The sequence below is a fragment of the Cydia amplana genome, chromosome Z, assembly GCF_948474715.1.
Source record: "Cydia amplana chromosome Z, ilCydAmpl1.1, whole genome shotgun sequence".
NCBI lineage: Eukaryota > Metazoa > Arthropoda > Insecta > Lepidoptera > Tortricidae > Cydia > Cydia amplana.
In genome coordinates this window covers 29,412,532-29,440,155 of record NC_086096.1, presented here as the reverse complement: position 1 = coordinate 29,440,155, position 27,624 = coordinate 29,412,532, and the positions used below count along the sequence as shown (strand labels likewise).

The following is a 27,624-nucleotide window of genomic DNA, read 5'->3' as shown; positions in this document are numbered from 1 at the left end:
TCTTTACTTTTTGCTGACACTTGACGAAAATATGTTTCCTTTTACGCCTCTATTTGACGGGAGCCACTAATACACAACCAAATAATGCTCAACCCAAGAATGTACAGCCCAATAATTGGCGTCCATGATGGACGCGGATTATTGGGCTGTACATTCCTGGGTTGAGCATTCTCGGTCCGCGCAAGTTTGGTCCGGGGCGATAATACGAAGCCACTATTTTCACAGGGCAATAATGTACGACCCCATAATTCGCGTCCACTAATTTGAGTCCCTTGGCTTTCAATTATTGGGCTGAACATTATTGGTACAGGTCGAGAAAGCCCGACCCAATAATGTACGACCCAATAATTGGAAGCCAAAAACCAGAGACATTCTTTTTTTTAAGGGAGCTGTCAAAATTAGTAGTGACGTACTGACATGAGCTCTTGACAGCTCAAAAATAATCGGTTTTTCCAGTGACATCTATCAGTGACATTGACAGTATTGACACTTGTTGCTTAAGTTGCTTTACAATTTCTGTATCAATTTTTATGTTTCATGTATTTTTGCGAGGAATACAGAAGTACGGACGTGACTCGAACGAAGACGGCTAAGTGTAGACGTGGCCCATTTACTTGCTGAGCGAAATCAGAATAACCAATGGCGTCTGGACTGGAAGAATCACATAACCCACGGCAAGCTTCAATCATATCAGTACAGATGCAAGAACCCTGTTCTGCGTCTCTGATCCATAAGTGTGGCCTGCTTAGGCCTTAGGCCACGTGTCGGCATCCTCGATAACATCAATCAATCCCACAGTGACTTGTTACCTGATACGACTGTTACCTGATACGACTTGCAGGTAGTTTTTGGCATTTGAAAAGATGGTAACTTTGGGAATTTTGTGGGACTGCTATGTTCAGCCTATACTTGGGACAAACCATGTAAAAAATATGTGTCAATGAAATTCAAATATTGTGAAGAACATTACAAGTTGCTCAAGTTGTCGTGTCGGCAGTACCACTTCTACGACCGAGCAGTCTTGATACGCCGTGTCTACGAAGAAAGACTCAGAAAACTTCAAGACGCATCAATCACATGCAAGTTAGAAGAGACACAATTAGAGCCCAAGTACATCGCAGACCTGCAGGATTTGAAGGCACAAATAGAAGAACGCTTACACTACATGCAGATCACCCAACCAGCACCAGCAGATGACTTCGCAGAATTGGCCAGGGTGGAGTTAGCAATGAGAAAACATTACACACAGAGATTCTGCATTACTAAAGACAACAATCATGATATGTGGGAAGACCACTTGAAAAACATTATAACAAAAAGTGAAGTGAAAAACAAAGACAATGATCGTGAGTTATTAGAACAGTATGCTAAAGAACAGTGGTTATTAGAATTAAGAGCCATAGTCCATGATTATTCACCAGACTTGACATCACCGACTACTCACTTAACAACTAATCAAAATTAGGATTAGAAGTAAATTTAGAAAAAATTAAGGATACACCGATAGTTAATAAGCTAAACTTAATGTCGTGTTTGCCAATTGGCGATAAGTGTAATACATTTTTAGAAACGTATGTAGATTTTAGTAAGACTAGCATTAATGAAATGTATTATAATTATCACTATGGCTACCCCATATTCAACTATGTGCTGTCCCAGGAAACATGGGCATAGATCGAATATTATAGCCAATAGAATTTATTCGTATGATGTTGTAGAATATAGCCAATAGAATTGTATCTCGATATTGTAGAATATACTTGTTATTAGGATTTACTTGTTATTAGCCTATGTACTTATTAATTTATTTGTTTTTAGGCTATGCACTTATTAATTTACTTTTTACATATTAGGTTATGCACTTATTAATTTACTTGTTATTCACTTATAAACGGTGGTGGCCGAGTGGATATGACGCCCGAATTTCAATCCGGAGGTCGCGGGTTCAAATCCTGGCACCAATGAGTTTTTCGGAACTTATGTACGAAATATCAATTTACCACTAGCTTTTCGGTGAAGGAAAACATGCAATACATCTGCGAAGAAATTCAAAGGTGTATGTGAAGTCCCCAATCCGCTTTGGGCTAGCGTGGGGACTATAGCCCGAGCCCTCTCGCGCATGAGAGGAGGCCTGTGCCCAACAGTGGGACGTATAAAGGCTGAATTATTAGTTATTATTATCACTTATAAATAAAAATTATGCTATGAATACATGTTTTTTTTTTTCATGATGTTATTACCCGACTACGGCAAAGCAAAAGGAGGATTATGATTTTGACCATTATGTATGTGGGTATGTATGTATGTATGTTCATCTGTTCCCTCATAACTTCAAAAGTACGCATTATAACTTGACAAATGATGTGTCATTCGAATTGTCCGCTGGTTATAGGCTTATAACGTCACATTAAATTGATCATGGCGCCCTCTAGAGGTCATAAAGTCAGGAACAAAAAAATTAAATGAAGTACAATACAATACTCTTTATTGCACACCTCACATACACGTAGTTTACAATAAATGTACAATAACATAAACAAAGACAATAGAGGTAACAACAGGCGGTCTTATCGCTTAAGAGCGATCTCTTCCAGACAACCTTTGGATATCGGAGACAAAATAATTAGAATATACGGTAGGTGGCGCAAATAAAAAATATGAAAAGTCGAATTGAATATAACCAAACAACACAAACAAAACATTAATAAAGATAAACATACTTAAATACCTACATACAACCATAAACATACATCTAGACATACATACATACATAAAAACTACAATATATACCTATTAAATAAAGAAACAACAGTGTCAATTATTATAAAAATAAAAACTAAGGTAGGGAAAGATAGTATTCCTTAAGGTTATGATGCCGTGTCATATATCATTTGAAAGAGCGTAATTAGCACATTTCAAATATGTACATATTATAAGCTTTTGCCCCCGGTTTTGCTTGCAGCCCTTCGTTGAAGTTTTCAAGCTTATTTTCCACCCCCCCCCCCCCCCCCCTCGCCACGCTCGCGTCTTTTAAAACTTTTTTCTCATTTGCCATTTTTGCGCCCCCCTTGCCATCCGGCGCCTAGAGCGGAGCTACCTACCCGATGGTAAAACGAATTTCGGATCCGCTAGCGCTCAGGATTCTATAAATGCTGCGGGCGTAGCTCGACGTTCGTGGCGCACTAGAACAATGCCGGGCACCGAAGGTGCCCTGTGCCCTTCATACTAAATGCGTCGGGCATAGTTCGACGTAGGTGGCGAACGACAATACCAGGCACCTCATACTAAATGCGTCGGGCATAGCCCGACGTACGTGTCGCACTGCAATGCCGCGCACCGAAGGTGCCCTCATACTAAAATAAATAAGTTTTTGGCAAAAATTTCATTTTTGGTACAAGCTTTTATAGCTGACTGTACTTTTCTTACGACAGACAACTAATACTCATCGAGACTATTCTAATAACCCCTAACACAATTAGGTTGCGTTGTTTCATCACAGAGTTCCTATGGCCACCTCCTGTCTCCATCATCAGATCAGCTCGATGGTACCATAATATTGCATTGTCACCCGACTTACAATGTCAAATAACATTGAGTTTTTCTTTATTGATTTAAAAGCCATTTAAATTATGAGTGGCCACCATAAATTACGGGGCTTACGGTCACGTGATCGCCTTACGCCCCTTACGGTCACGTAATCGCCTTACGCTGTCTCGAGTTTATCATTTTTTTCCCCACCTCAAAAAGTGCCCAGCGCCGCTAAAGAAGTTTTCACTTCAAAAATAAGTTCAAAAACTAAAACCCGACTACTGAAAAATTGCGCTCTTAAAAGTATGAAACAAGAAAAAAATTCATCTCGAAATCGCATTTAGAAAATATTTTATATTTATTATCTTTAAATTATAGATATTCAGAGGATAGCCGTGGTCGTATGCCACTATTCTTTAAACTTTAAAGCTTATGTTAGCTTAGTTATTTACTGCATTGTGTTGTTAAATGGGTAAGTGGCAAGTTTGATGCCACGAATATTCGGCAACTATTCGGCATTCGGCCTATTCGGCCACTTTGCCGAATATTCGGTATTCGACCGAATGTTGCCTACTATTCGCCCGAATACCGAATATCTGTTGCACCTACTTAAAAAGAAAAATTGCACAATAAAAATAATCAAAAACTATGTAGGTAAGGTATATTTAGAATGTGTTCTTGGAAAGTTGTTAAATACGAAGACCCTTTTTTGAGCATTTGTTGATTAAAAAATATTTGTGTCATGCCGAATATTCGGTATTCGGCCAAAACCACTATTCAGGGCATCTCTAGTATTAATATTAATATGTCTTTCCTATCACGAAACAATGATGTTCCGGACCTGTGGGAGGCGTTTGCCGAGCCGAAGACAATATATTGCCTTTTGACATTTTAATGCCTGTAGGGGCTACACCGAGTGGATGCTGCCCTTGCCCGTCATGGGACGCACGTGGAAGCAGCACCCGCCAAGGTGTATAAAGACTGAGATGCCACGAATATTCGGCAACTATTCGGTATACGGCCTATTCGGCCTTTTTGCCGAATATTCGGTATTCGGCCAAATGTTGTCTACTATTCGACCGAATATCTCTTGCCTCTAACTAAAAAGAAAAATTACACAAAAAAATACCAAATTTAGGTATAAGTATTTAATATTTAAAAAGTATTATTGGAAAGTTGTTAAATAGGAAGACCCTTTATTTAAGTATTTGTTGATTATGAAATATTTTATTTTTATCATGGGTCTGATTTCATTGACTCTAACCCTACATTCATTAGTCCTGTTTTACAAAAAATATATCTTAGAACGAAACGTTGTGCTTTGTTGCCGAACAGTTTTCATAATATTGTGACTCACAATGTTCGCATCTCATGCCGAATATTCGGTCGCCGAATATTCGGTATTCGGCCGAGCGAGTGGCCGAATATTCGGTATTCGGCCAAAACCATTATTCGGGGCATCTCTAATAAAGACTATTGAGAGTTGATGGAATCTAAAATGGACTAGGCTAGGCTATTGGGTCAAAGCCATGGACTTACTGGGCCTACTGGGCTACCGCTATGCTATGGCATTGTAAACCAGACGCCTGCCTAATAAAATGGTATAGGTAATACAATTTTATTTCGGGCAGATGGTGACTTGCCCCCACGTACAAGGTGAGCCCCCACATTAAGCTACATCTAAGTTGACTCAAGCGCAACACCGGTGCGAGGGCTGAGGGTAGAGAACTAGAGAGGTGTCACTGGACTTTAAACATACCTGTAGCCAACTTGCCACTTATGTTTTCACATCTACCCTCGCAGTGGCGGATTTGCAGTCTTTGCCGCCCTAGGCTCAGACCCTGTAGCCGCCCCTTCAGCATCAGCACCCATCATATTGACTACATTTAGGTCAGGCAAAGAAAAGGTACAGAGGGAAATGCTTGGGACACATTTTTAACTTAGTAACTTTGTTTGGACTCGTTACTCTCGTTAGGAGGTGAAAATATCAAAAGTCCCCGGCCGTAGCCCTTGAGCGGGGGTAGGGGGGTTTGATTTGAAGGTTCCATTTTTCGGTTTTTCGCTTATAATATCTTAGATACTATGCGTCGTTGTGACATGATCATTATACAAAATGAAAGCTGATTAAATTTGCTACAAGTTTTATACAGTCGAGTTTTTCGATAGGTATCTTGTTTAGTTTTTGAGATAGCCGCTCTTGAATGTCTATAATTTTGCATTAAATTTCCATCAATAATATTCACGGTGCTCACGAGGAAAGGAACCCGAAAGATTTTAACAGTGTAGCAGATCTGCGAAATCGACTCCACACTCGCGTTCGCGGCTTCCCGCCGCGATTCGCGCACGAGTGTGGAGGGCCCTATACAAGCCCCCCTCCAGACCAGACTATTGTGCGTGAATCGCGGCGCGACTTCGCCGAGCGAACATATCGCAACGTTGACGTATGACTGCACACTCGCAAACTTCTCGGTGATTTCGCAGTTTAGTTCGGGCCAAGATGGCTGAAAAGCATCAGCTGATCGAGTTTAACTGTCATTTATCTAAGGCATCATACTTGCTGTAGCTATTTTTCCATTTTGTTTTGTTGTAAAACCGTAAAATATAGCCGCTATATATAATAGAATTAATATTTATCTTGCAACTGATGAGCCAAAATAGTGTGTATTGTGGAGTCTTGCAAGTTCGCGCTTCGCGCCTCCTTTGACGCTGGCCGAAAAACCGACAAAAAACGGGGAACAAGGCGCGAAGGCGTGAACAATCTGTGAAATCGACGCCACACTCGCGTTCGCGGCTTCGCGCCGCGATTCGCGCACAACTGTGGAGGGCCCTCAAGATATCGAAAAACTGTACTAAATAAAACTTGTAGCAAATTTAATCAGCTTTCATTTTGTACAATGATCAGTCGTTAGAACGCATAGTTTCCGAGTTATAAGCGAAAAACCGAAAAATAGGACCTTCAAACCTCCCTCTTCCCCCGGCTCAAGGGCTACGGCCGGGGACTTTTGATAATAATAATTATGTTCACCTCCTAACTAGTTCAAACAAAGTTACGAAGTCAAAAATAGTGTTCCAAGCATTTCCCTCTATACCTTTTCTTGAGAATTCGTTGCCTGGCCTAATTTTAAGTTATTTCTTGTTATCATCAGCGATTTTTTTGTCACAATTTGCCGCCCCTAATATCTCGCCGCCCTAGGCTCGTGCCTACTGTGCCTTATGGGAAATCCGCCACTGTACCCTCGAGAACGTAGATTTCACGACTCCACTCTGGACAGCCGGCTAAGGCATGCCGGAGGCAGACAATCCTATTCTGTTATGTTGTGCTATTATAATTTAACCCTTTTTTTAAATACTGTAAAGATTGGGGGTGTCATTCTGAATCCCTAACAACGTTTGTCCTAAAGTCACTTGCCCTAACTGGTTTGTCCTAATGGGCACATGCCATAACGATCAATCGTCATAACGATTATTTTCTATAATGTAAGGTTCTGAAAAATGCTTAGGTCTTAGAACTTGCTGCCACAAAAGTGGGTTAGGTTAGGGTTCAACTGCGACCCTCGCAAAAAAGAAAATATGCATAATAACATTAAGATAAGTAATCAATATTAGGATAACCAAAATTAGGGTTTATAGTGTTAGGACAACTGATCATTATGACAAACAATATTAGGGAATGCATCGATAGGAGAAAAGACTTTAGGGATTTAGATATAGATCCAAGATTGGATTCCAGCGATAAAAAGTTTCTACTATAACTATTGCATACTGTTTAACAGTTGGAAAAGGTGAAAAAATATTTTATATTAACAAAAAATAATTTTCTCCAAATTAAATGTTATCTGGGGGCACGGGCACGGCAGTGCCCCCGCCAAGTCGAGCAAAACAAAGAGGCACGGCCGTACCATCCTTCTCGAAGCGATTCAGGATTTCAGGCCATTTTCGACGTCCTGTAATTTTGTGCTGGCTGAATGGCTGAAGCTAGAACCCTGAATTTTCAGTAATCTATAGGGCTTAACATGCTTAAGATATATTCTCAAAAACATTCAATTTGAATTTGTAGTTTAAGAATTATTGTATGTGTCCCTTAATTTCGACACTGATTCACTCACTCACGATCATCATAATTCTAAGGTACTTCTAGCATACCCACAAGCTTCACATTTTAAACATAAGTAGTTTTCAGCTTATCAAGCCATAGAAAACCTAAAAATATTGCCATATCAGTCACGTTTTAAAGATCTAAGAGCTGCATAAGTAAGTTTGTAATCCCATATAAATATATGCTATTACAAAATTACTGTTGCAGTTCCTACAAATAGTAGGTAAAGTAAAGGTACACTACGATGTACGATGTGAGTATGAATGAAGATGTGTTTAGTTATGATATGTGTATACATAGTATGGGTATGAGTACCCGAAAATAAGGACTGCCTACAAAAAGAGATGAGATCTCATCAAAAACATTACATGTAAAAAGGTGCAAGTCTCGCAACGCTTCTATACTACAAAAAAGTTTAAGATGTAAAATGTGAAACCAAGTCGGTTATTTTAATCAGTGCCAGGGGGTGTTAAAACCGTATCAATAAGATATCTTTAATTTGTAATACATAGAATGACTTGGCAATCGCACATAATGCTTTACTCGTACCGTATACTCACCGTACCGTACACTAAATATGTGTAATGCTCAAACTGCAATTAGCGCTAGCGTTATGTTCAATTAGAATTATTTTTAATAGGCGACGATGATCCTTATGTCATTATGCAGCCGTGCGATGGCCAAGTCATTATACGTATTACAAATTAAAGATATCTTATTGATACGGTTTTAACACCCCCTGGCACTGATTAAAATAACCGACTTGGTTTCACATTACATCTTAAACTTTTTTGTAGTAGAAGCGTTGCGAGACTTGCACCTTTTTACATGTAATGTTTTTGATGATTTGTTTGTTTGTAGGTAATTGTATTGTATTCGTTCACAAAATAATATATCATCAAAATGGAGGCCTGAAAGTTAAATTGATTACCTCAATATTGACTTAGACCATAGTTTCCCAAAGTGGTCAATACCGCCCCCCATTGGACGCTGAAGAGTTTCAGGGGGGCGGTAAGGGCCGCGGAAGCGATTGGGGGGCGTTCATGCTGCCCAGGGGGGCGCTTCCGCAAGTGAAAAAAAAAACTAAAATAATATTTAATACAAATAGATTTATACCTGAGTAGGTATACGGTTTATTTGTGTTCCTACCTAAAACAGCATTTTGAGGAATTAATTCTCAACAAGCTGGAAATCGTTTTAATACCTTCATTTGGTCCTAAAATAAATGCGTGTAATCAGAGTTTGCTCAATTCCAGGAGGTGTGCATAAATTTTGTGAACCTTGGAAGTTCAATTTTTCCTTGGATTTCCAAACCGCTCGATGTAGAAGGAATCATCAATTGGGATCAGATACTGGCGAAAAATTATTTCGGATTTTAACACAATTATGCCAAAAAAAAACCAACAACGGGTTGCACTCCGGGAGTGCCGACAGAAGTGAAAACTCAATGACTAGTCCAAAATGTCTGCAGCACTATGTATAATTGACCCATCCTGCATCCTCCTTTCTATTGAAAAACTTTAGTTCCGAAATTGCTGGTCAGTGAGCTTGTTTAAAATTCGAAATACAAATTTGTAGCGTTAATTGTTTAAAATTCGAATAGAAATTGTAAAGTTACCTTGCAGACTTCGCATGTAAATATATTTGGTCATGATATTTTGAGTTTTATTCACCAGTACTAGAGTTCATTTTATTAGCGATTTCATCGAGATGTACCTAGCTTTATTGATGTCGGGAACCCAGTGCACAAACCACGGGTCAAGCCTGATGACGTCACCTAATCTCAAGTGCTGCGCCACCGCCGGCGCGCGGGCGGTGCCACGGGACAGTTCCTATCGACCCTTGACACGTGTAGACGCATTGATCTCCGATTATTAATTGTGATTACCTAATTAGTGATTCTGATTAGAGATTTGGCAATACAAGGATGTTGTATGTTGTTTATTGACTTTCGTGCAATTTATAGTGTGTCTCAGTTGAATCTAGACTGTTTTACTATCTCGAGGAACCCTAGGACTAATTAGTCATTAGGATGTCCACAAATAGACAATAATCTGATGATCCAGGCCATTCTGCGACATATTTGAGTGATATACCTAAAGTTAGAATGTAACTGTGAGATACTCGTATTTCAGCCCGTACAAGATTAGAACCTTTTCCATGTAATGTCATTGAGTTTTTCTTTATTGATTTAAATGCCATCTAAATGTGGCCATCTAAATCTTACGGTCACGTGATCGCCTTACGCTGTCTCGAGTTTATCATTTTTTCCACACCTCAAAAAGTGCCCAGCGCCGCTAAAGAAGTTTTCACTTCAAAAATTGTGACACACTTTTATTTCTGACTGTACTTATTCTTATTTGCATGTCTATCTAGCGAGTACTTCTTGCTTGAGACCTTTCTAATGAGCCTAACTCGTTGTGTTTGTGTTTTTCCATCGAGGAGTTCCTTTGGCTGCCTACGGGCCAGGCATGTTGCGGATGTAGATTTTTTGACATCCGCGGATGCGGATGCGGATATTTAAAGGCTCACATCCGCGGATGCGGATGCGGATGTCAAGATTAGGTACTTAGAAAACGTCAAATATTAAATTTTTATTATTTTTTTATTTAAAAAAAAAACGAAACGTTTAGTATTTCAGCAAGAATATAGGTGCGTTATATTTAATAAACAGTAACTTGGCCGACTTTTCTGGCTCTAGACGATTTCGTTATAGGTAATGACGAAATTACCCAGCACTTACGCCGCCGCTAAGACGTTCCTGTACCAACTTGTTCGACATCCGCATCCCCATAAGCTCCGCATCGATTTTATGCGGATGCGGATGCAGATGCGGATGTCGAAAATAATGCGGAAGTTCCGCGGTTGCGGATGCGGATGCGGATGTTCGCAACATCCCTGCTACGGACCAGGGATGTTGCGAATATCCGCATCCGCATCCGCAACCGCGGAACATCCGCATGATTTTCAACATCCGCATCCGCATCCGCATCCGCATAAAATCGATGCGGATTTAATGCGGATGCGGATGTGGAACAGGTCGGTACAGGAACGTCTTAGCATTGGCGTAAGTGCTACACTGCTAGGTAATTTAGTCATTAACCAAAAAAACCTATTAGAAATGAGCAGTCAAGCGTGAGTGGGACTTAATGTACGGAATTAACCCTTGGAACGCGAGTCTGACTCGCACTTGGCCGATTTTTTGAAATAAAAATTACTAAAATGTAATATTTGACGTTTTTTATGATACTATCTTGACATCCGCATCCGCATCCGCATCCGCGGATGTGAGCCTTTAAAAATCCGCATCCGCATCCGCATCCGCGGATGTCAAAAAATCGGCATCCGCAACATCCCTGCTACGGACAGCATCATCAGATCACCACCCTGCTAGCATATTATTGCATTGGCACCGGAATTACAATAGTACTCCAAATTTCAACTGAATCAGATACTGGGAAGTTGTTCAAATTTTAGTTACAAGATCTAAAATTACAAATAAAAATAAAAATTATAAATTAAAAAAAAGACAAAACGCTTCAAGTCGTTCCTGGTGCAAAGGTGCCCATGATGCTCGCAGCATTACCACGCTGGATGGATCACCACGGACTAGGGTTACCAGATCGAAAGGCGCTATTATCGGGAAAAAATTAAAAAAAATCGGAATTTTGAGACTAAAGTCGGGAAAAAGAAAACATTCAAATTAAAGTACCTAATTGTATTAAAAACAACGATATTTTACATTATTGGCACTACGTAAACTGCTCTGCCCATAGACGTTTTTATAACGCTGATGCGCTCGACACGGGTCGCTCGCTCGCTCGGCGACAGTTCGGAATTTGAAATTATTGTTTTATAACGTGCAGCTGTTTTTCGGGACATTAATTTCCACTTTGTCGGGAATCGGGAACACAGGCTAAAAATCGGGAGAATCCCGCCAAATCCCGACCATCTGGCAACCCTACCACGGACCTTTGCACGAGGAACGAGAACGACTCGGGGCCTTCCCCTTTCCGTCTGAGTCGATGTCCGAAGTCGCGTGTGAAGCGCTCCGCATCGGCTCCCCCAGCTACCCGCCGTTTCAACTGCGAAAGGGACGATTATGTAGGCAGGGGAGAGAGGATCATATTTTCGACGCTTCACATGCGCTTGTGTTTCCGCTGCCGCTCCGGCCACGCGTGAGGTACGGCTGACATGGGAGGCGGCGAAGGTACTGACACTACTGACGCACGTAGCGTCCCATACCAAACACCGCCCCCTTTCCCATGGTACCAAAGTCAGGCCATCAGGCCGTTTACCGTCAGTACGAGTGTATATGGCAATTGTCCAGAATAAAAAAAAACTTGAAAATAAACATACAGCAATACATATATAGCTGGTCAAGCAGATCTTGTCAGTAGAAAAAGGCGACAATTTGAAAAATGTAGGCGCGAAGGGATATCGTCCCATAGAAAATTTGAATTTCGCGCTTTTTTTTTACTGTCAAGGTTTGCTTGACCAGCTATACTACAAAACGTCAAAAAGAAAACAGATTATTATAATATTATACAAAGAAATTATATATATAAAGTTTGATTTTTAAACCAATGGTCGTACTTACTTCTTGTAACTTGTGTGCAAAATTATAATTTGATACTACCAATTGCTTTTCGGTGAAGTAAAATATCAGCCATGAGGAAGACGGAGAGCAATTTTTTTCTCCTCTGGGTTAGATGCCAGTGAAACAGGGAGCGATAGTGAAGAATGCGGCAAAATAAACATTTATAGTTAGTAGTTATTAATAGACTACTTTTTTATTTGACGCAACAGCAAGCTCATAGCCCCCTATGAGCAAATCTGTTAGGTGCAGGTTTAAGGGCTAATCCAGGGGGAAGCTGAGCGCAGGCGACTAGGTTGCATCTGCTTTTCAACCTATTCTCACTTTTACCTCAGGTCCTTTGATTCTCTTCTTCTTCCGGCCTTGTCCCATTTCTAATTGGGGTCGGCTCTCCTAATCCTCCTTCTCCAGAGATATCGTTTCTGGGTCGTCACTGGATCAAAATTGTTATTGGAGAGATCCTTTTTAATAACTGCATGACATCCATGTATTAGTAAGGAGTCTGCCACGTGGATTTGGTCCCGATATGAGGCCCGATAGGTCTTCTCATGACATGCCGTACCAGCGCAGGCGCGATTCTGTGACTGTCTTGTATTGGCCTGATCTTATAGCTTCCGCAGATGTAGACATTAGGCACTTTATCAAGCATTTCTGCCACATGCACTCTGTTCACCAGCTCAGGTCCTTTGATTAATAAAAATGTGACGTCCCACGGGTAAAGGTACCTTATGGCCGTTGGCGCTTACGCTATTATTAACGCCGCTCCGCCGCCGCGCGCTATTATTATTGCGGCGCTATGCGACGTAAGCGCCAGGTGCCATAAGGTACCTTTTGCCGTGGAACGTCACAAATAATAAATTACGGTAATATCGTAAGAACTAGTGCCTGTGCCATACGCTAAATTGGCCGCTATGCCTGCCTACTGAGTTGTTATTAATGTTGAATTTTTAATAGCATATAAGACATCAGCGGGCGGTGTATATTAAAATAATAATAATAATAATTTCAGCCTATAAACGTCCCACTGCTGGGCACAGGCCTCCTCTCATACGTGAGAGGGCTTGGGCTGTAGGCCCCACGCTAGCCCCATGCGGATTGGGGACTTCACATACGAGGGGCGTTCAAAATATTCTCGGTATTGATATCTTACAACCTCTTCTAAAATTTCTTTCGTTACTGGCCGCTAAGGTTTATTCATTGACATTAAAAAAAAGTATAATTCGAACCGAGATGTTCTTTTGTTTTTCTGCAATTGCTGAACAAACATGAACATCATGTGGGAATTGACAATGTTAACTAAATTAGAACATCGATGCGTGATAAAATTCTTGACAAAACAGGGTAAAAATCAAAAAACCATAAAAGAGGAAATGGATTGTGTTTACCGTGAGTCTGCTCCTTCTTTATCTACCATTCAAAAGTGGTCAAGCGAGTTTAAACGTGGAAGGGAGAGTGTTGAAGACGACCCTAGACCTGGCCGGCCTGTAGTAGCTACTTCACAAGAAAATATTGATAAGGTGGAAAAACTTATATTGGAAGATGGTCGAGTGAAGGTAAAATCTATAGCACAAGTAACCAATCTCTCTATTGGTACCGTACGTGATATTATCCATGACCATCTTAATATGTCAAAAGTAAGTGCAAGATGGGTTCCGCGAATGCTGACTCGGCTTCAAAAAGACATACGTGTAGCTTGTTGTTCCGATTTTATTGACCTGTGCGGTGAAAATCCTGATGAGGTGCTGCAAAGAATAGTTACTGGAGATGAAACCTGGGTTCATCATTATGACCCAGAGAGTAAACAAGAGTCCATGCAGTGGCACATTAAGGGTTCAGCTCATCCCAAGAAGTTCAAGGTCATCCCTTCAGCTGGCAAGGTCATGGCCACGATATTTTGGGATTGTGAAGGAGTATTACTGATCGATTATAAAGAAAAAGGTGTAAATATCACAGGACAGTACTACGCTAACATTCTACGTCAATTAAAGGATGTAATCAAAGAAAAGAGGCGAGGAAAGTTAACCAAAGGTGTTATGCTTCTGCATGACAACGCCCCCGTCCATACTGCTCATATTGCCAAGGCAGCTATTGTTGAATGTGGGTTTGAAACTGTTACTCACCCACCGTATAGTCCGGACTTAGCCCCCAGCGACTTCTTTTTGTTCCCCAATCTTAAAAAGGATCTGCGTGGAAATAAATTTTCCGATGATAAAGCATTGAAGGCGGCAGTGGAGGAGCATTTTTACACCAAAGATAAAAAATATTTTTATGCAGGATTAAAAAAAATAATTGATCGATCTTTTAAGTGTATGAACATAGGGGGGGAGTATATTGAAAAATAAAAATATCAAACTTTTCGTACTTGTTTGTTTTCATTCTCATACCGAGAATATTTTGAATACCCCTCGTACACCTTTGAATTTCTTCGCAGATGTATGCAGGTTTCTTCACACTAGGGTTGCCCGATGGTCGGGATTTGGCGGGATTCTCCCGATTTTTAGCATGTGTTCCCGATTCCCGACAAAGTGGAAATTAATGTCCCGAAAAATAGCTGCACGTTATAAAACAATAATTTCAAGTTCCGAACTGTCGTCGAGCGCGTCAGCGTTATAAAAACGTCTATGGGCAGAGCAGTTTACGTAGTGCCAATAATGTAAAATATCGTTGTTTTTAATACAATTAGGTACTTTAATTTGAATGTTTTCTTTTTCCCGGCTTAAGTCTCAAAATCCCGAAAAATTTATATTTTTTCCCGATAATAGCGCCTTTCGATCTGGCAACCCTAGCTGCACGCCTCTAAAGCCCCCTCGACACTCGCGTTCGTGGCTTCGCATCGCGATTCACGCACATAGTCTAGATGGGGCTTAAAACAACCAAAATGGGAACCACATTCATGCATACGCCGACGACATCCTCCTAAATTGCACCACCACATCCAGGAGCTCCGAAACAAGACCATATCCTTCATAGACATGTATCCATTTGTGTCATTAAAACGCTTTTTTAACGCGCGTTGCAAAAGCGCTCATGAGTATGGGGCCTTAGCCCCCATTCGCACGGCAGCTTTTTCAACGCGCGTTAAAAAAGCGCTTGAATCTGTCCGCACTCTAAATTCGATTTAACAACCAAGGCATAAAGTTTAAAATCCAATAACGCTAAAAAATAAAAAGCGCCACCGCTGTCATGTCAATAAATACACATGTATCCATTTGTGTCATTCAAACGCTTTTTAACGCGCGTTGAAAAAGCTGCCGTGCGAATAGGGGCTTACTTCTTTTGCTAAGCCACCTCCATACTCTGGAGTCTGGAGGGGGCTATAGATTGGCCGCACACCCACGGAATTTACATGTGCAAGCGAGACAGCGCTATGCATTTGTAGAGGGACGTCCCGTTCCCACCTGATATTCCGTACGGAAACCGAATGAAAATTCCGTGCTTGTGCGGCCAGGCTATCATATCCTTGAAATCTTTGCCGGAAAACATAATAGCCATAACACACTACCGCACCGCACCAAGGCCACGTTGCGCCGCAACAATATGTGAGAGCGAGAAAGAGATATATGTTTCTCGGTCTCACTTATGGGCGCGCAAAAATCGGTGCGGTGCGGTAGTGTGTTACGACTTGGGCTCAGTGCTGGGACCAATAATGTAAAGGCCCCAGTCATGAATCTAGTATTAAACAAGATTGGGCAAGAGTGGTAGGGATAACTGACAGAACGGGATAGTCTTATGTAACTTTCAGTAGGAGTAGCAGCGAAAGCGCTATTATTGTTTGTCCTTGTCACAGTCTCACATTTTTCTTATTCCCCACCATAATTTAGTTTGGATTATGGTAAGCAACGAATAAATTCGACCAATCATAGCGTCGCATTGCGTATGTTTTGTCCCTCACGGAGGCACACGTAGACCACTTCTTTAGGATGCTACCTGCTATGGCCCCAGTACACAATGGGCCATCGCCGGCCACTCCAAGGGACGCATTTATGCGTTAGAGGGAGCAAGTGATATTGCTATCTCATTCTACCGCATGGCTGCGTCCCTTGGAGTGGCCGGCGATGGCCCATTGTGTACTGGGGCCTTAAAATCTGGACCGCCTCTAAAGCCCCCTCCACACTCCCGTTCGCGTTTTCTCGCCGCGATTCACGCACATTGTCTGGAGGGGGCTTAAAACAACCAAAATGGCAACCACAATCATGCAATACGCCGACGACATCCTCCTAAATTGCACCACCACATCCAGGAGCTCCGTAACAAGACCATAATATCCTTCCACCAACTTCCACCTTAGGCCCCCTACACACTGCGAAATCGACTCCGCACTCGCGTTCACGGCTTCGCGCCTCGATTCGCGCATGAGTGTGGAGGGGGCTTATGACAAAGAAATATATAGTTGGTCAAACCAAATTGTAAGTATATAAAAGTGATAACACACTATCGCACCGCACCGCAACGCGACGTTGGTGCGTCGCACCCATAAATAAGAGCGAGAGACAGATATCTCTTTCTCGCTCTCACTTATGGGTGCCACGCACCAAGGTCGGGGGCGGTGCGATAGTGTGTTACCACAAATAAATTCTCATCCTATAAACTATACTCATCCTTTTCTTTTGGGTGCTAGTACTAGTGTAAGACAAAGACAGTATGATTCTCTCTATGTTTGAAATGAGACAGTCCTTTGACAAACTATAATTTATATACTTGGTCAACCAGATTTTGACAGTAGAAAAAGGCGGCAAATTTGAAAAATGTAGGCGCGAAGGGATAACGTCCCATAGAAAATTTGAATTTCGCGCCTTTTTTTACTGACAAGATTTGGTTGACAAGCTATAATACATCATAATACCAGTACAGTATTTGCTTTATTTTTTGCGCATGACAACATTATTGAATCGTAAACTTAAAAATCGTCGTCCCAGCCCTAGAATATCACTCTATGTGTCAAATATTTATAGTCTGTGGTTTGCAGCGAAAAGTGGACGCCAATTATTGGGCTGTACATTCCTGGGTTGAGCAATCCCAGGTCGAGCATTATCGGTACGGGCCAATAATATGCGACCAATATTCGGCGTTCACTAAATGGATTCGTATTATTGGGTCGTGTATTATTGGGTTGAGCGTTATCAGGGTGTACAAGCTTGGTCCGTGCCAATAATATGAAGCCACTGTTTGGACAGGGCAATAATGTACAACCCAATAATTCGCGTCCATAAAAGTGGACGCCAATTATTGGGCTGTACATTCCTGGGTTGAGCATTAACCGGACTCTATTTGACAATAGTAGTCGTGAACCGGAGCGTAAACGTCAACGTCATCTCGAAATGCTCTAATCATGTTTCCCGTCCTATTTCCCTCTCCCTTTATTTCAAAAGCCGTACGTGTTTGCATTGATAATAAATTGCCGACAATTGCTGTTGCTAGATTTAATCAGTGCCAGTGGGGCTATCGAAGGCAAAAGTATTCTACATCTCTTAAGTCTCCCTTAAAAATGGCAACAGAAAAAACTCTGCCAGCAATATTTAAGCATGTAGATGCTAATGTTAGCACTTATAAGAACCTTTTGAAAGAGGCGGTTGCGATTCCTTCGGTATCGTGTGATATAAAATACCGGGATGACTGTGTACGCATGGTACACTGGATGCAGGATAAGTTGAAAGAGGTGGGCGCTCGCACGGAGCTCAGAGATGTCGGCCACCAGACTATTGATCAAAAGGAAGTTAAACTTCCCCCTGTTCTAGTTGGAGTCTTGGGAAACGTAAGTTACTCCATAAGTAAAATATTTATAGACAGAAAGTTGTAATTCATGTAAAGTTGTTTTGTGGACAACTCATTTCTAAAACGAATTGTTGCCATTATTGCCATTATTGCATTCATTGTTCTTTTTATGGCTTCTATTCAGAGAGATTGTAAAGACTTAAAGAGCTTGTAATAAGATATAATCAATTTCATTTTTATTAAATTATACAACGGGACTTAATCGCGTATCTAAGTTTTAAGATATCCGATTTATCGACAGTCGATAAATCGAATATCGTTAGTGTTGTGTGTCGACAGAGTGACATCCCTAGTGCGCAAAACGTTCAAGCGGTTAAACAAGACCAAGTGCGGGTAGTTCGAAAAACTCGCGCGGTTAGACGATGCTGATGTCAACTTAAGCCAGTCTTCTCCGAGACCACGGGGACAACGCCGTCCTCGAAACGTCGGAGGTAAATCTTAAAACTTAGATACGCGATTAAGTCCCGTTGTATAATTTAATAATGTGTAAAAATCGTGAAAGTTTAAATCAGTGTTAATTTCATTTTTAGTTTAATCATAACCTTGAAATTGTGCAGTCTTTACAGTTTTAAAGGTTTTATTAATAGCTTTGTTTCTTTTATCTCACCCAGGACCCCAAGAAGAACACAATATGCATTTACGGTCATTTAGATGTGCAGCCTGCTTTAAAGTCAGATGGGTGGCACACTGAGCCGTTTGAGTTGGTGGAGCGCAGTGACAAGCTGTATGGCCGTGGCTCCACTGATGATAAAGGCCCTGTGCTTGGATGGCTACATGCAATTAATGCATACAAGGCTGTTGGTGAGGAGGTAAGATAGCATATATCTATACTCAAATAAATTAATGTCATTGTAAGAAGCTGTTTACATGTTTACTGCAGGCTGAGAATTTGAGTTTTGAATATGTCTGTAATAGCTTAGTGTTGTTATAGTTGGGGATCCGACGATGCTAAATGTGTACTTACTTGAGCGTCGTACAGACCTATTGGAATCGAAATATTAGATGATAAGAAGAAAAAAAGTTATATAAAGTTTTTTTTTCCAGCAGCCAGAAAGCGTCTACAATTTTTTTTTTCATTTCGGGAGGTTGGTGGAGGGTTAAAAAATCGTTAAGCAGTTTATGGGTTTGGTCGTTTTTGTCCACGTTAATGCTATATTTTTTCTATAACTTAATATAACACTTATTTGTAGGCATTTTCTTAATCTGACGAACACAAGTTTGATGCCTATTTTTTTTTATTTTTTACATTGTAACCGTCAGATTAAAGAAATTGCATGCATTTCTTTATCAGATTTAGTAATAGCACAATTATAGCGTTAATTTGGACTAATATTACCAAATCCACAATCTGCTTAACAATTTGTTGAACCCCCCACCAACCAAGGGCTCAACATAGATGGCTAAAAGGGGTAAAGGTAGACTACACGGGGTAGCAAGATATCACTCGTATCTTAAACTGACGCGCTCGAGTAAACACAAAAATCCCCTCTTGGGCTCCCCTTCCATTAATTAGAGCTTGGTTCAGATGAAGGCTTCTGTTCCTGTAGTCTGGCTTACCCAACATACTATACATATGTTTGAGGCATCACCATGACTGCTGCCTTGTTGTTTGCCAAATGTTAAAATGTGTGGTGCTAAAGCACCCATTCCTGTACCAACATATTGAAAAAAATGAATAATAGGTTTTTATTATTATTAATACATAAATTACAAATTATTTGATTACTTGTAGTGTATGTTACTTATGTCACACTTATGTAGTTATCCTACTGTTCTGGTCCGGTGAGCACAAGATGGGATCAAAGGAGAAAGTGATGATAGTGGAGCGAGTAATGAGTCTCTGCCTGGGAATTTTCTATATTCCATTGGGATGTAATAGTCTACTGAATATCTAGAAGGGGAGGGAAAATGGGGCAACTCTTATTAAGTTGTATCTGATTCTTTAAATGTCTTTTGTTGTGTTATTGTGTAAAATAATGTGTTAACTACATAATTCTAACACTGCAAATGTTTTTCCTTTATAGCTACCAGTGAACTTGAAATTTGTATTTGAATGTATGGAGGAGTCTGGCTCAGAAGGTCTAGATGCTCTCTTAATTGAGAAACTAAAACCTGAGGGTTTCTTCGATACTGTGGACTATGTATGCATATCTGACAACTACTGGTTGGGAACCACCAAGCCGTGTATCACGTATGGTCTCCGTGGCATAAGCTACTATTTCTTGGAAGTTGAATGTGCCAAAATGGATCTGCACAGTGGTGTTTATGGTGGAACTGTACATGAAGGTATGTATGTAAAATTACACCAGACGCTATTTGCGCAGCATTAATGATTGACTAACTGTTTGTTTATGTGTGCAAATGGATCGCTTTATTGTATTGTTTGTAAATTTAATTCAGGCAGCATGGCCTGAATACGTACGTTCATGTAATAAACGTAATATAATAAAACGTATTAAACGAAATGAGCCAGTTTTTGAGCCTCTCCCTCTATGTTAGAAAGAATAAGAATCGGCCGATTTCCTCCCCCCTTTTGAATATTTATTACATAACAATCTAAAGGAAAACGTGCATGCGTGATCTTTTTACAATGTATGTTATTTTGTTAGTGTGTGTCAAATCTAGGAAGATAAAAACCACTTCCACATTTTAGATTGAGCTCAAATTTTGCATACATATGTGTATCGAATGACAATGCAATATGATTACATGGAGCTGATCTGATGATGGAGACAGGAGGTGGCCATGGGAACTCTGCGATAAAGCAACGTAAATTTATTACAATTGTGTTTGAGGTTGTTAGAATTGTCTCGATGAGTATTAGTTGCCGGTGGAAAGAAAAATACAGTCAGCGATAAAAGCTTGTACTTACAAAAAATTTAATTCTTTCTAAAAACTTATTTTCCTTTAAACTCTGCTTCTTTAATTATTTATTTATTAAAAAAAAAATATGTTGCAACATTGTCACAGAATAAGTAATAGTATTATCATACAGAACGGCCACGCACCGCCCCGCCACGAGGTCACGACTCGCATTACCTCGCCCCGTGCTCGCCCCGCGACATGAATCTGGCGGACTTCTGGCGTGCTCTCAGTAAAGCGACTTACCCACACATACACAATGACGCGTGTACAGACGTGCCGTGAACACATATAAACGCAAATGATTTTTGATGTATGGCGTGTCCGCCCTGTGACATTGAAATCCGAGCCATTAGGTATATCTACATATTGCTTAGGTATGGAGCAGTAAAAAAAAACATAATTTCTGAGTAATGAATCAATTGTACCTAGGTAATATGGCTCGTAATCATGTATGGGCATGGGTATTGTGTCAGTCAGAAAATTCCAGAAGTATTGCGAATTGTTACCAACCTTCGTCCGCGACTTTGGCCTCATAGAACTTATTAATTGCTTGTATGCATTTAACCGCGCATCCTTCTCACAAAAGGTTTTCAATAATATTAATCATATCAAGTTTTAGGCCGGGTTGAAAATTATCGGGTTGTAAAAAAGTTTCGAACACATCACCCGCTCAGCTATGTACTTCTGACGAGTTCAGAAACATCTTTACAAGCCAACGTTCCAAAAGCACATTTTTATTGTCATTGTCTTAGAGGCGTTTAAATTATGTTTTTGAAACTTTGGCTTGTAAAGATGTTTGTGAACTCGACTGTACATGAAATTTGATGTAGGTAGGTACCTATTTCCAGAACAAACATTGCTATCTAATTACTTATTTGCCTACTTGTTTATCGAACTCGACAAGCATTCCATCAGCCGCATATCGCTGTAACCACGTGTGTCTATCGCTTTAAGTTAATCCGATAAAGTATCTCGGTGTTGCATACATTGTTTCTAGGTACTTAGATTTATGTAGGTACAAATGTTCACCCATTTATTACGTTATTGTCACGAAAACAACAAAACTGGCCATGATTTATATAATGTGCAATAATGTTATCTTTAACTCAACAGTTGTCAACAAAGCACGATTATTCTATTTTATAGATTAGAAGAATCATATATCGTATCTCCATATATAAAAATCTTAGCTTGTTCAAGATTATTTTGTACAATTACAGTAAGTAAGTACTTTATACAAAACAAGTAGAACAGATGTCGAAGCGACGTCTATTAATGTATTCTTTAGTACTTTATTTAACCCAAGCTCGTCTGATAACTTGCCCTTATCTAGATAGCTATGTAATTTCGAATATAACAGCAATATATTGCAGATACAAGGAAGATACTTAGGTAGGTAATTGTAGATACTTCCTTATGAATCCAAGAATTGTATTTCAGCTATGTCTGATCTCATTTACCTGATGGACCAGTTGGTGGACAAGGACGGCAAGATCCTAGTGACGGATATCTACAAATCTGTCGCTCCGTTGACGGAAGCCGAAAAGAAACTGTACACGTCCATTGATTTCGATCCCGAGGCATACAGGTAATTTGCAGGGGTCTAAATTTGCTAACCAAAAACGACCTTCACGTTTTTTATTTAGAATTGAATTTTGATACTCTGGTCAGGTCGATACTACTCGCGTCAGCAACCCGATATCCGACCCGTCGGCGGGAAGCGAGGAGATAAAGGAAAGTTTGCTAATGTAAAGCATAGTAGAGTCCATTGGAAAATACTGAGCGTCCGTTTTACGATATTTTAAGAGGTTTTTACAGTTTAATTGTATTGCAAGTGGAAATTAGTCTGCTTATAGAATAGAATAGAATAGAAAAACTTTATTTGGTGTAAAACATAAAACTTAACCTATAATACATCTTATTCTAATATATTTTAACACCAAAATGGATGCCACTCAGCATATGCCGATGTCTAAGACACTTAGCCATGGCGCTGGTTGGCAACCAGGGAAAACATAATGAAAATAAAAATAAAATAAAACAAAACCAAGCTAACATGTGGGAGAAGAGAAAGTGAGTTTAAACTATGAATATACAATAAGGCAGTACATTAACCGTGCTTTTAACAATTATAGAGTAGGTTTCTTTAAAGGATAAGTTTAATTTTACAGGAACACGATCGGAACCCCAAAACTGGCGCACAACGGTGTCAAAGAACAGCTCCTTATGCACCGGTGGAGGTATCCGACCTTGTCGTTGCACGGAATCGAAGGTACTTGTACTAAGAGTAACACTTATGAATTACCATTTGTGGTTTTTGAACCATGGTTTAGAAATTGACAGTTAACCCTTTGAACGCCGCGCCTATTATGTATAACACGCTATCTGTATCTTCTCTATTATCTTCTTGGAATGTATGAAGGTAAGTATCTGATGATGTAGACAGGAGGTGGCCATAGGAACTCTGTGGTGAAACAATGCAACCTAATTGTGTTCGGGGTTATTAGAATTGCCACCATGAGTATTAGTTGCCTGTGGTAAGAAAAGTACAGTCAGCAATAAGAGCTTGTACCAAAAATGAAATGTTTGCCAACAATCTGATTTCATTTTCAGGAGCTGCATTCCAGCCAGGCGCTAAGACGGTGATCCCGGGGAAGGTGATCGGAAAGTTCTCGCTGAGGATAGTGCCCAACCAGGAGCCCGAGGAGGTGGAGAGACTAGTGTTTGATTACATCCACAAAAAGGTTTGTGCCATCTGTTTAAAGATTTTTATTGAACATAGTAAGATACATCTTATAACTATTTGTTCGTAAGCAGCTGCATTAGTATGAACAGGAACTGTGTCGCAGCTGTTTATGATTTAATTAAACCCAAACAAAAAGAGTCTGCGATGTTTTATCACTTTAATCCTATGGCTAGCTACGGTCTATAATTTTACATCATCAGATCAGCTTGATGTCATCATAATATTGCTTTGTCATGCATATGAATACCAAATTTCAGCCCAGTTGAATGTCAGTAAGTAATTTAATATTTACCCACCCATAGTGACTATGGCTTAGAACGCACTTCGATTTTTTTTTGCGGTTACAGAACCGCAAAAAGTATAACGTACGTCGTACGGCATGCTTCATCGTAATTAATCGCAGTGGTACTAAGCCTAACAGCTAGTTGAATGAAGTAATGGGGCTTGCGAATGCATGCATTTGTAAGGTATTGTTGGACCTTTCAGTGGGCCGAGCGCGGATCGCCGAACAAGATGAAGATATCTGCGCAGAGCGGGCGCGCGTGGACCGAGGACCCGCACCACCCGCACTACCAGGCCGCCGCGCGCGCCACCAGGCTCATCTACCAGGTACAACACTACTACTATAATACATATATTTATTTATTTATTTAGAAACAAACAGTCTCGTATTGCTACATTGGATACAATTGCATTTAGTAATATTGTAGACTTACATTATATGTACGTATACGTATACAGTATAGGGAGCGTGCAAGAATTGTAGGGGGACAGGGCAGAGGACTTTCTGTTTTTTTGGCGCGAAGTATAATGGCAAGGTTGCGTGCGTGAACCGTCGGTGGTAGCACCAGCTGAAGCGGGGTGAGGTGCTAATTTTCTTTTATTATTATAAAAGTTGGAGCAAAAAATTTCATACAAATTTTTGAAAGCTCCTAACTCTTCTAATAATGAATAGATCGCGAATAAAATCGAAGGAAAAGGCATATCTATGGTTGATACATCAAAATTGTGTAAAAATATTTTCTATAATGTTAATATCTACAGAGGAAAATGGAGATGCGGTCACACGACTTCGTCCACTTTCGTCGTAACATTTTTACATAGTACTACCCAAGTACTACCTACAGTGCGAGTTTTTCAACAGACTGAGCCAGACATGTCGCGCGAGGGCGGGTCCATCCCCGTGACCATCACGCTGCAGGAGGCGAGCGGGCGCAACGTGCTGCTGCTGCCCATGGGCGCCGGCGACGACATGGCGCACTCGCAGAACGAGAAGATCAACTGCAGGAACTACATCGAGGGCGTGAGTTTTTTTTTTTTTCCTCTTTTTATCTGCAATCGGCTGTTTTAGCCATAATCAGATGTTATGTCTTTTTTGAGGGTTTTGAGAGGTATTCCATTAAATACTCTCTCTTGACTGATAGTATTTATCTTCTAGTGCCACTTAGTGCCTCTGGTCTAGTCGCAGTATTTGCCACCTTTTCAGCCTACTCGGATTGTCATTGGTGTTTACCAAGTCCCTTGCAAGTTCCTTTGTATGTTTTTTTAGTCGTTCTTTGTACTTAACACAATATCTGTTAACTTCCTCTTTGATTGTTGGAATCTTTAGGTATTCATGTATCTCTGTATTCTTTGCAAACCATGGTGCACATGTTACAGCCCTTAGGACGTTATTCTGAAACCTTTGCAAAATCTCGAGGTTTGAGTTACTGGCCGTTCCCCAGAGTTCAATCCCATATGTTTTAAGGTTCAAATTTAATGTCACTGATATTCTAGATATTACGTTTTGGTAGTGTAGGACGATAGACCGCCCCGAAGCGATACGGCACTCATATTATTTTGATACTTAGTGTAGTGTTAAAAATGAAACACGGTTATTTATGATAAAGCGTTGTATATTTGTTATATGACAAAATCTAAGGTAATAATGTAAATTTAACATTAATAAGTTTCAACAATCAAAAATAATATATTACAAGTGAAAATGATTCTTGTTGCAAATAAAGTTGGGATAGCAAGAAAAAGACAGCTAAATTAGTCGTTATCAACTCTCTCTATCGCACAAAAATCCAAACCTACCTACCTATATATTTGCTATAACTTACTTTACAACAGTGTTTTTCAATAAAGAGACACGTCAAAATCGTGTAGTATTTTTCGCGAACAAATATACACACAGACAGACGCGGCGGGGGACTTTGTTTTATAAGGTGTGGTTGTACCTAGTGATCAATAACTATTCTGAGATGGCAGAAACATTTGTGTTCAAATTTCTACAGATAATTATCAACCTCACCAAGCATTTTTTTGTTGTTTAGTACTTACCTAAATGTTTAATACATTATTTTCGTTACACTATGTGGTGCCTGGCGTTGTATAAAGCTAAGCCAAGGAAGTTTTTATTAATTACGAATTATGTAGCAGTTTTGATCGGGGAAATATTGACCAATGTTTGTTTGTGTTTGACGACCGGTCTGGCCTAGTGGGTAGTGACCCTGCCTGTGAAGCCGCGGTCCTGGGTTCGAATCCCAGTAAGGGCATTTATTTGTGTGATGAGCACAGATATTTGTTCCTGAGTCATGGTTGTTTTCTATGTATTTAAGTATTTGTATATTATATATATCGTTGTCTGAGTACCCACAACACAAGCTTTCTTGAGCTTACCGTGGGGCTTAGTCAATTTGTGTAATAATGTCCTATAATATTTATTTATTTATTTATTCTTGGTTGCAGATCAAGTTGTTCGCCGCCTACCTGCACGAAGTTGGCAAACTCTCTAAGTAAAGGAGCGACGGTTATCAACCATCAAGTACTAAAAATACATCTCATTTCGCATAATCAAAGTACATATTATATTCATACACAGCATAATAAAGTTAATATTCAAATGGTGCCTTAGCATAATAAATAATCACTATTACAGTATTATATTATGACATTTATTGGTCACATTGCTAGTTTAGATTTATTTTGTGCAAGTTTTTTATTACATTTATTTGAAAATAATAAGATTTTTTTTCAATCCTCGTGCAATATGTATTTATTTTGTGCAAACTGTGTACTTATAAAAATATCTACATTCAGTATATTTATTTTTCGTTTTCATGTAAGTAAGAATTGTTTTGTATTAGTTATTTGAGAATGAAAGTATGTACCTACCTAATTAACCTAGTAGTACTTACGTAGTATTAGAATACATAGAGAACAACATTAATCTAAATGACATACGGTTGTCTCACTGGCCCAATGTGTTTGTAGCACAGACAAGACATCCTTCCAGGGCCGGATTAAGCATGTCGGGGCCCCTAGGCAGTGCAGTGCTCGGGGCCCCCTTACACTTTACAGTCAATTCTACATACATAATGTTCAGTTGTTCAGTACAAGGATGTAAGTTTGCGATTTTAATTTCAACCTTCAGGTGCTGGTGTTTCGACTGATCGAGCCGATCCGAACAAGCCGAGCAATGTATTTTTCGCTCTAATAAGAGCGAAAAATACACGCAATACACGCAATAGCGTGGACATAAAGCTTTTTTCTATCAGTTTTTGGCGATTCCTTTTTCCAGTGTGGGGAGAGCCCTTTTTTTTCTCAATAGGTAGTTAAATATTTTACCAGGCTGAACAGCGATTGTCCGACCATAAGACCATACGCCGAGCCACATGATTAAAATTAACGTAATAATATAGACTTTCCATGTATAAATGACACTTCATTCACCAGTCAAGCTAGCATGTAGGTACAGAGTCAACCTGAAAAGCAGCAAAAAACGCGAGCGCGAAATTTTTTGTGAAATAATTGTGAAAGCGTGTTAAAAAGGCCGGACCGGGCCTAAAAATCCGAAGTTCCCAAGTGAGGCGTGCTTTCATGCGAGGTCAAAGCCGTGTTTCAGGATAAGCTCGGCTAGAGCACAGACGCCAACCAACGTCCATTGTATTTAAAAGCGAGGCCGCAGGCCGAGCTTGGCACAGCGAGGCCAAAGGCTAAGCTGAAGAAGAGGAAATTTGGAAGATAAACCAAAAA

General features: G+C 40.1%; 1 protein-coding gene across 1 annotated transcript; it reads left to right on the top strand.

Annotated features, from left to right (window-relative positions):
* The first annotated feature begins 17,557 nt into the window (after positions 1-17,557).
* LOC134661644 (cytosolic non-specific dipeptidase) lies at positions 17,558-26,510 on the top strand. Its single transcript, XM_063517791.1, has 9 exons — positions 17,558-17,973; positions 18,605-18,802; positions 20,018-20,279; positions 22,299-22,446; positions 23,030-23,130; positions 23,472-23,602; positions 24,091-24,213; positions 24,749-24,907; positions 26,338-26,510. The coding sequence occupies exons 1-9, from the start codon at positions 17,707-17,709 to the stop codon at positions 26,386-26,388; spliced, it is 1,440 nt and encodes a 479-aa protein (XP_063373861.1). The 5' UTR covers positions 17,558-17,706; the 3' UTR covers positions 26,389-26,510.
* Positions 26,511-27,624: the final 1,114 nt, after the last annotated feature.

What these genes read in the sequence shown, in the direction of transcription:
- LOC134661644 (XM_063517791.1), top strand. Translation starts at nt 17,707, where the DNA reads ATGGCAACAGAAAAAACTCTGCCAGCAATATTTAAGCATGTAGATGCT. An exon ending in TAGTTGGAGTCTTGGGAAAC is followed by an intron (nt 17,974 to 18,604) that starts GTAAGTTACTCC and finishes TATCTCACCCAG; the next exon opens with GACCCCAAGAAGAACACAAT. An exon ending in GCAGGAACTACATCGAGGGC is followed by an intron (nt 24,908 to 26,337) that starts GTGAGTTTTTTT and finishes TCTTGGTTGCAG; the next exon opens with ATCAAGTTGTTCGCCGCCTA.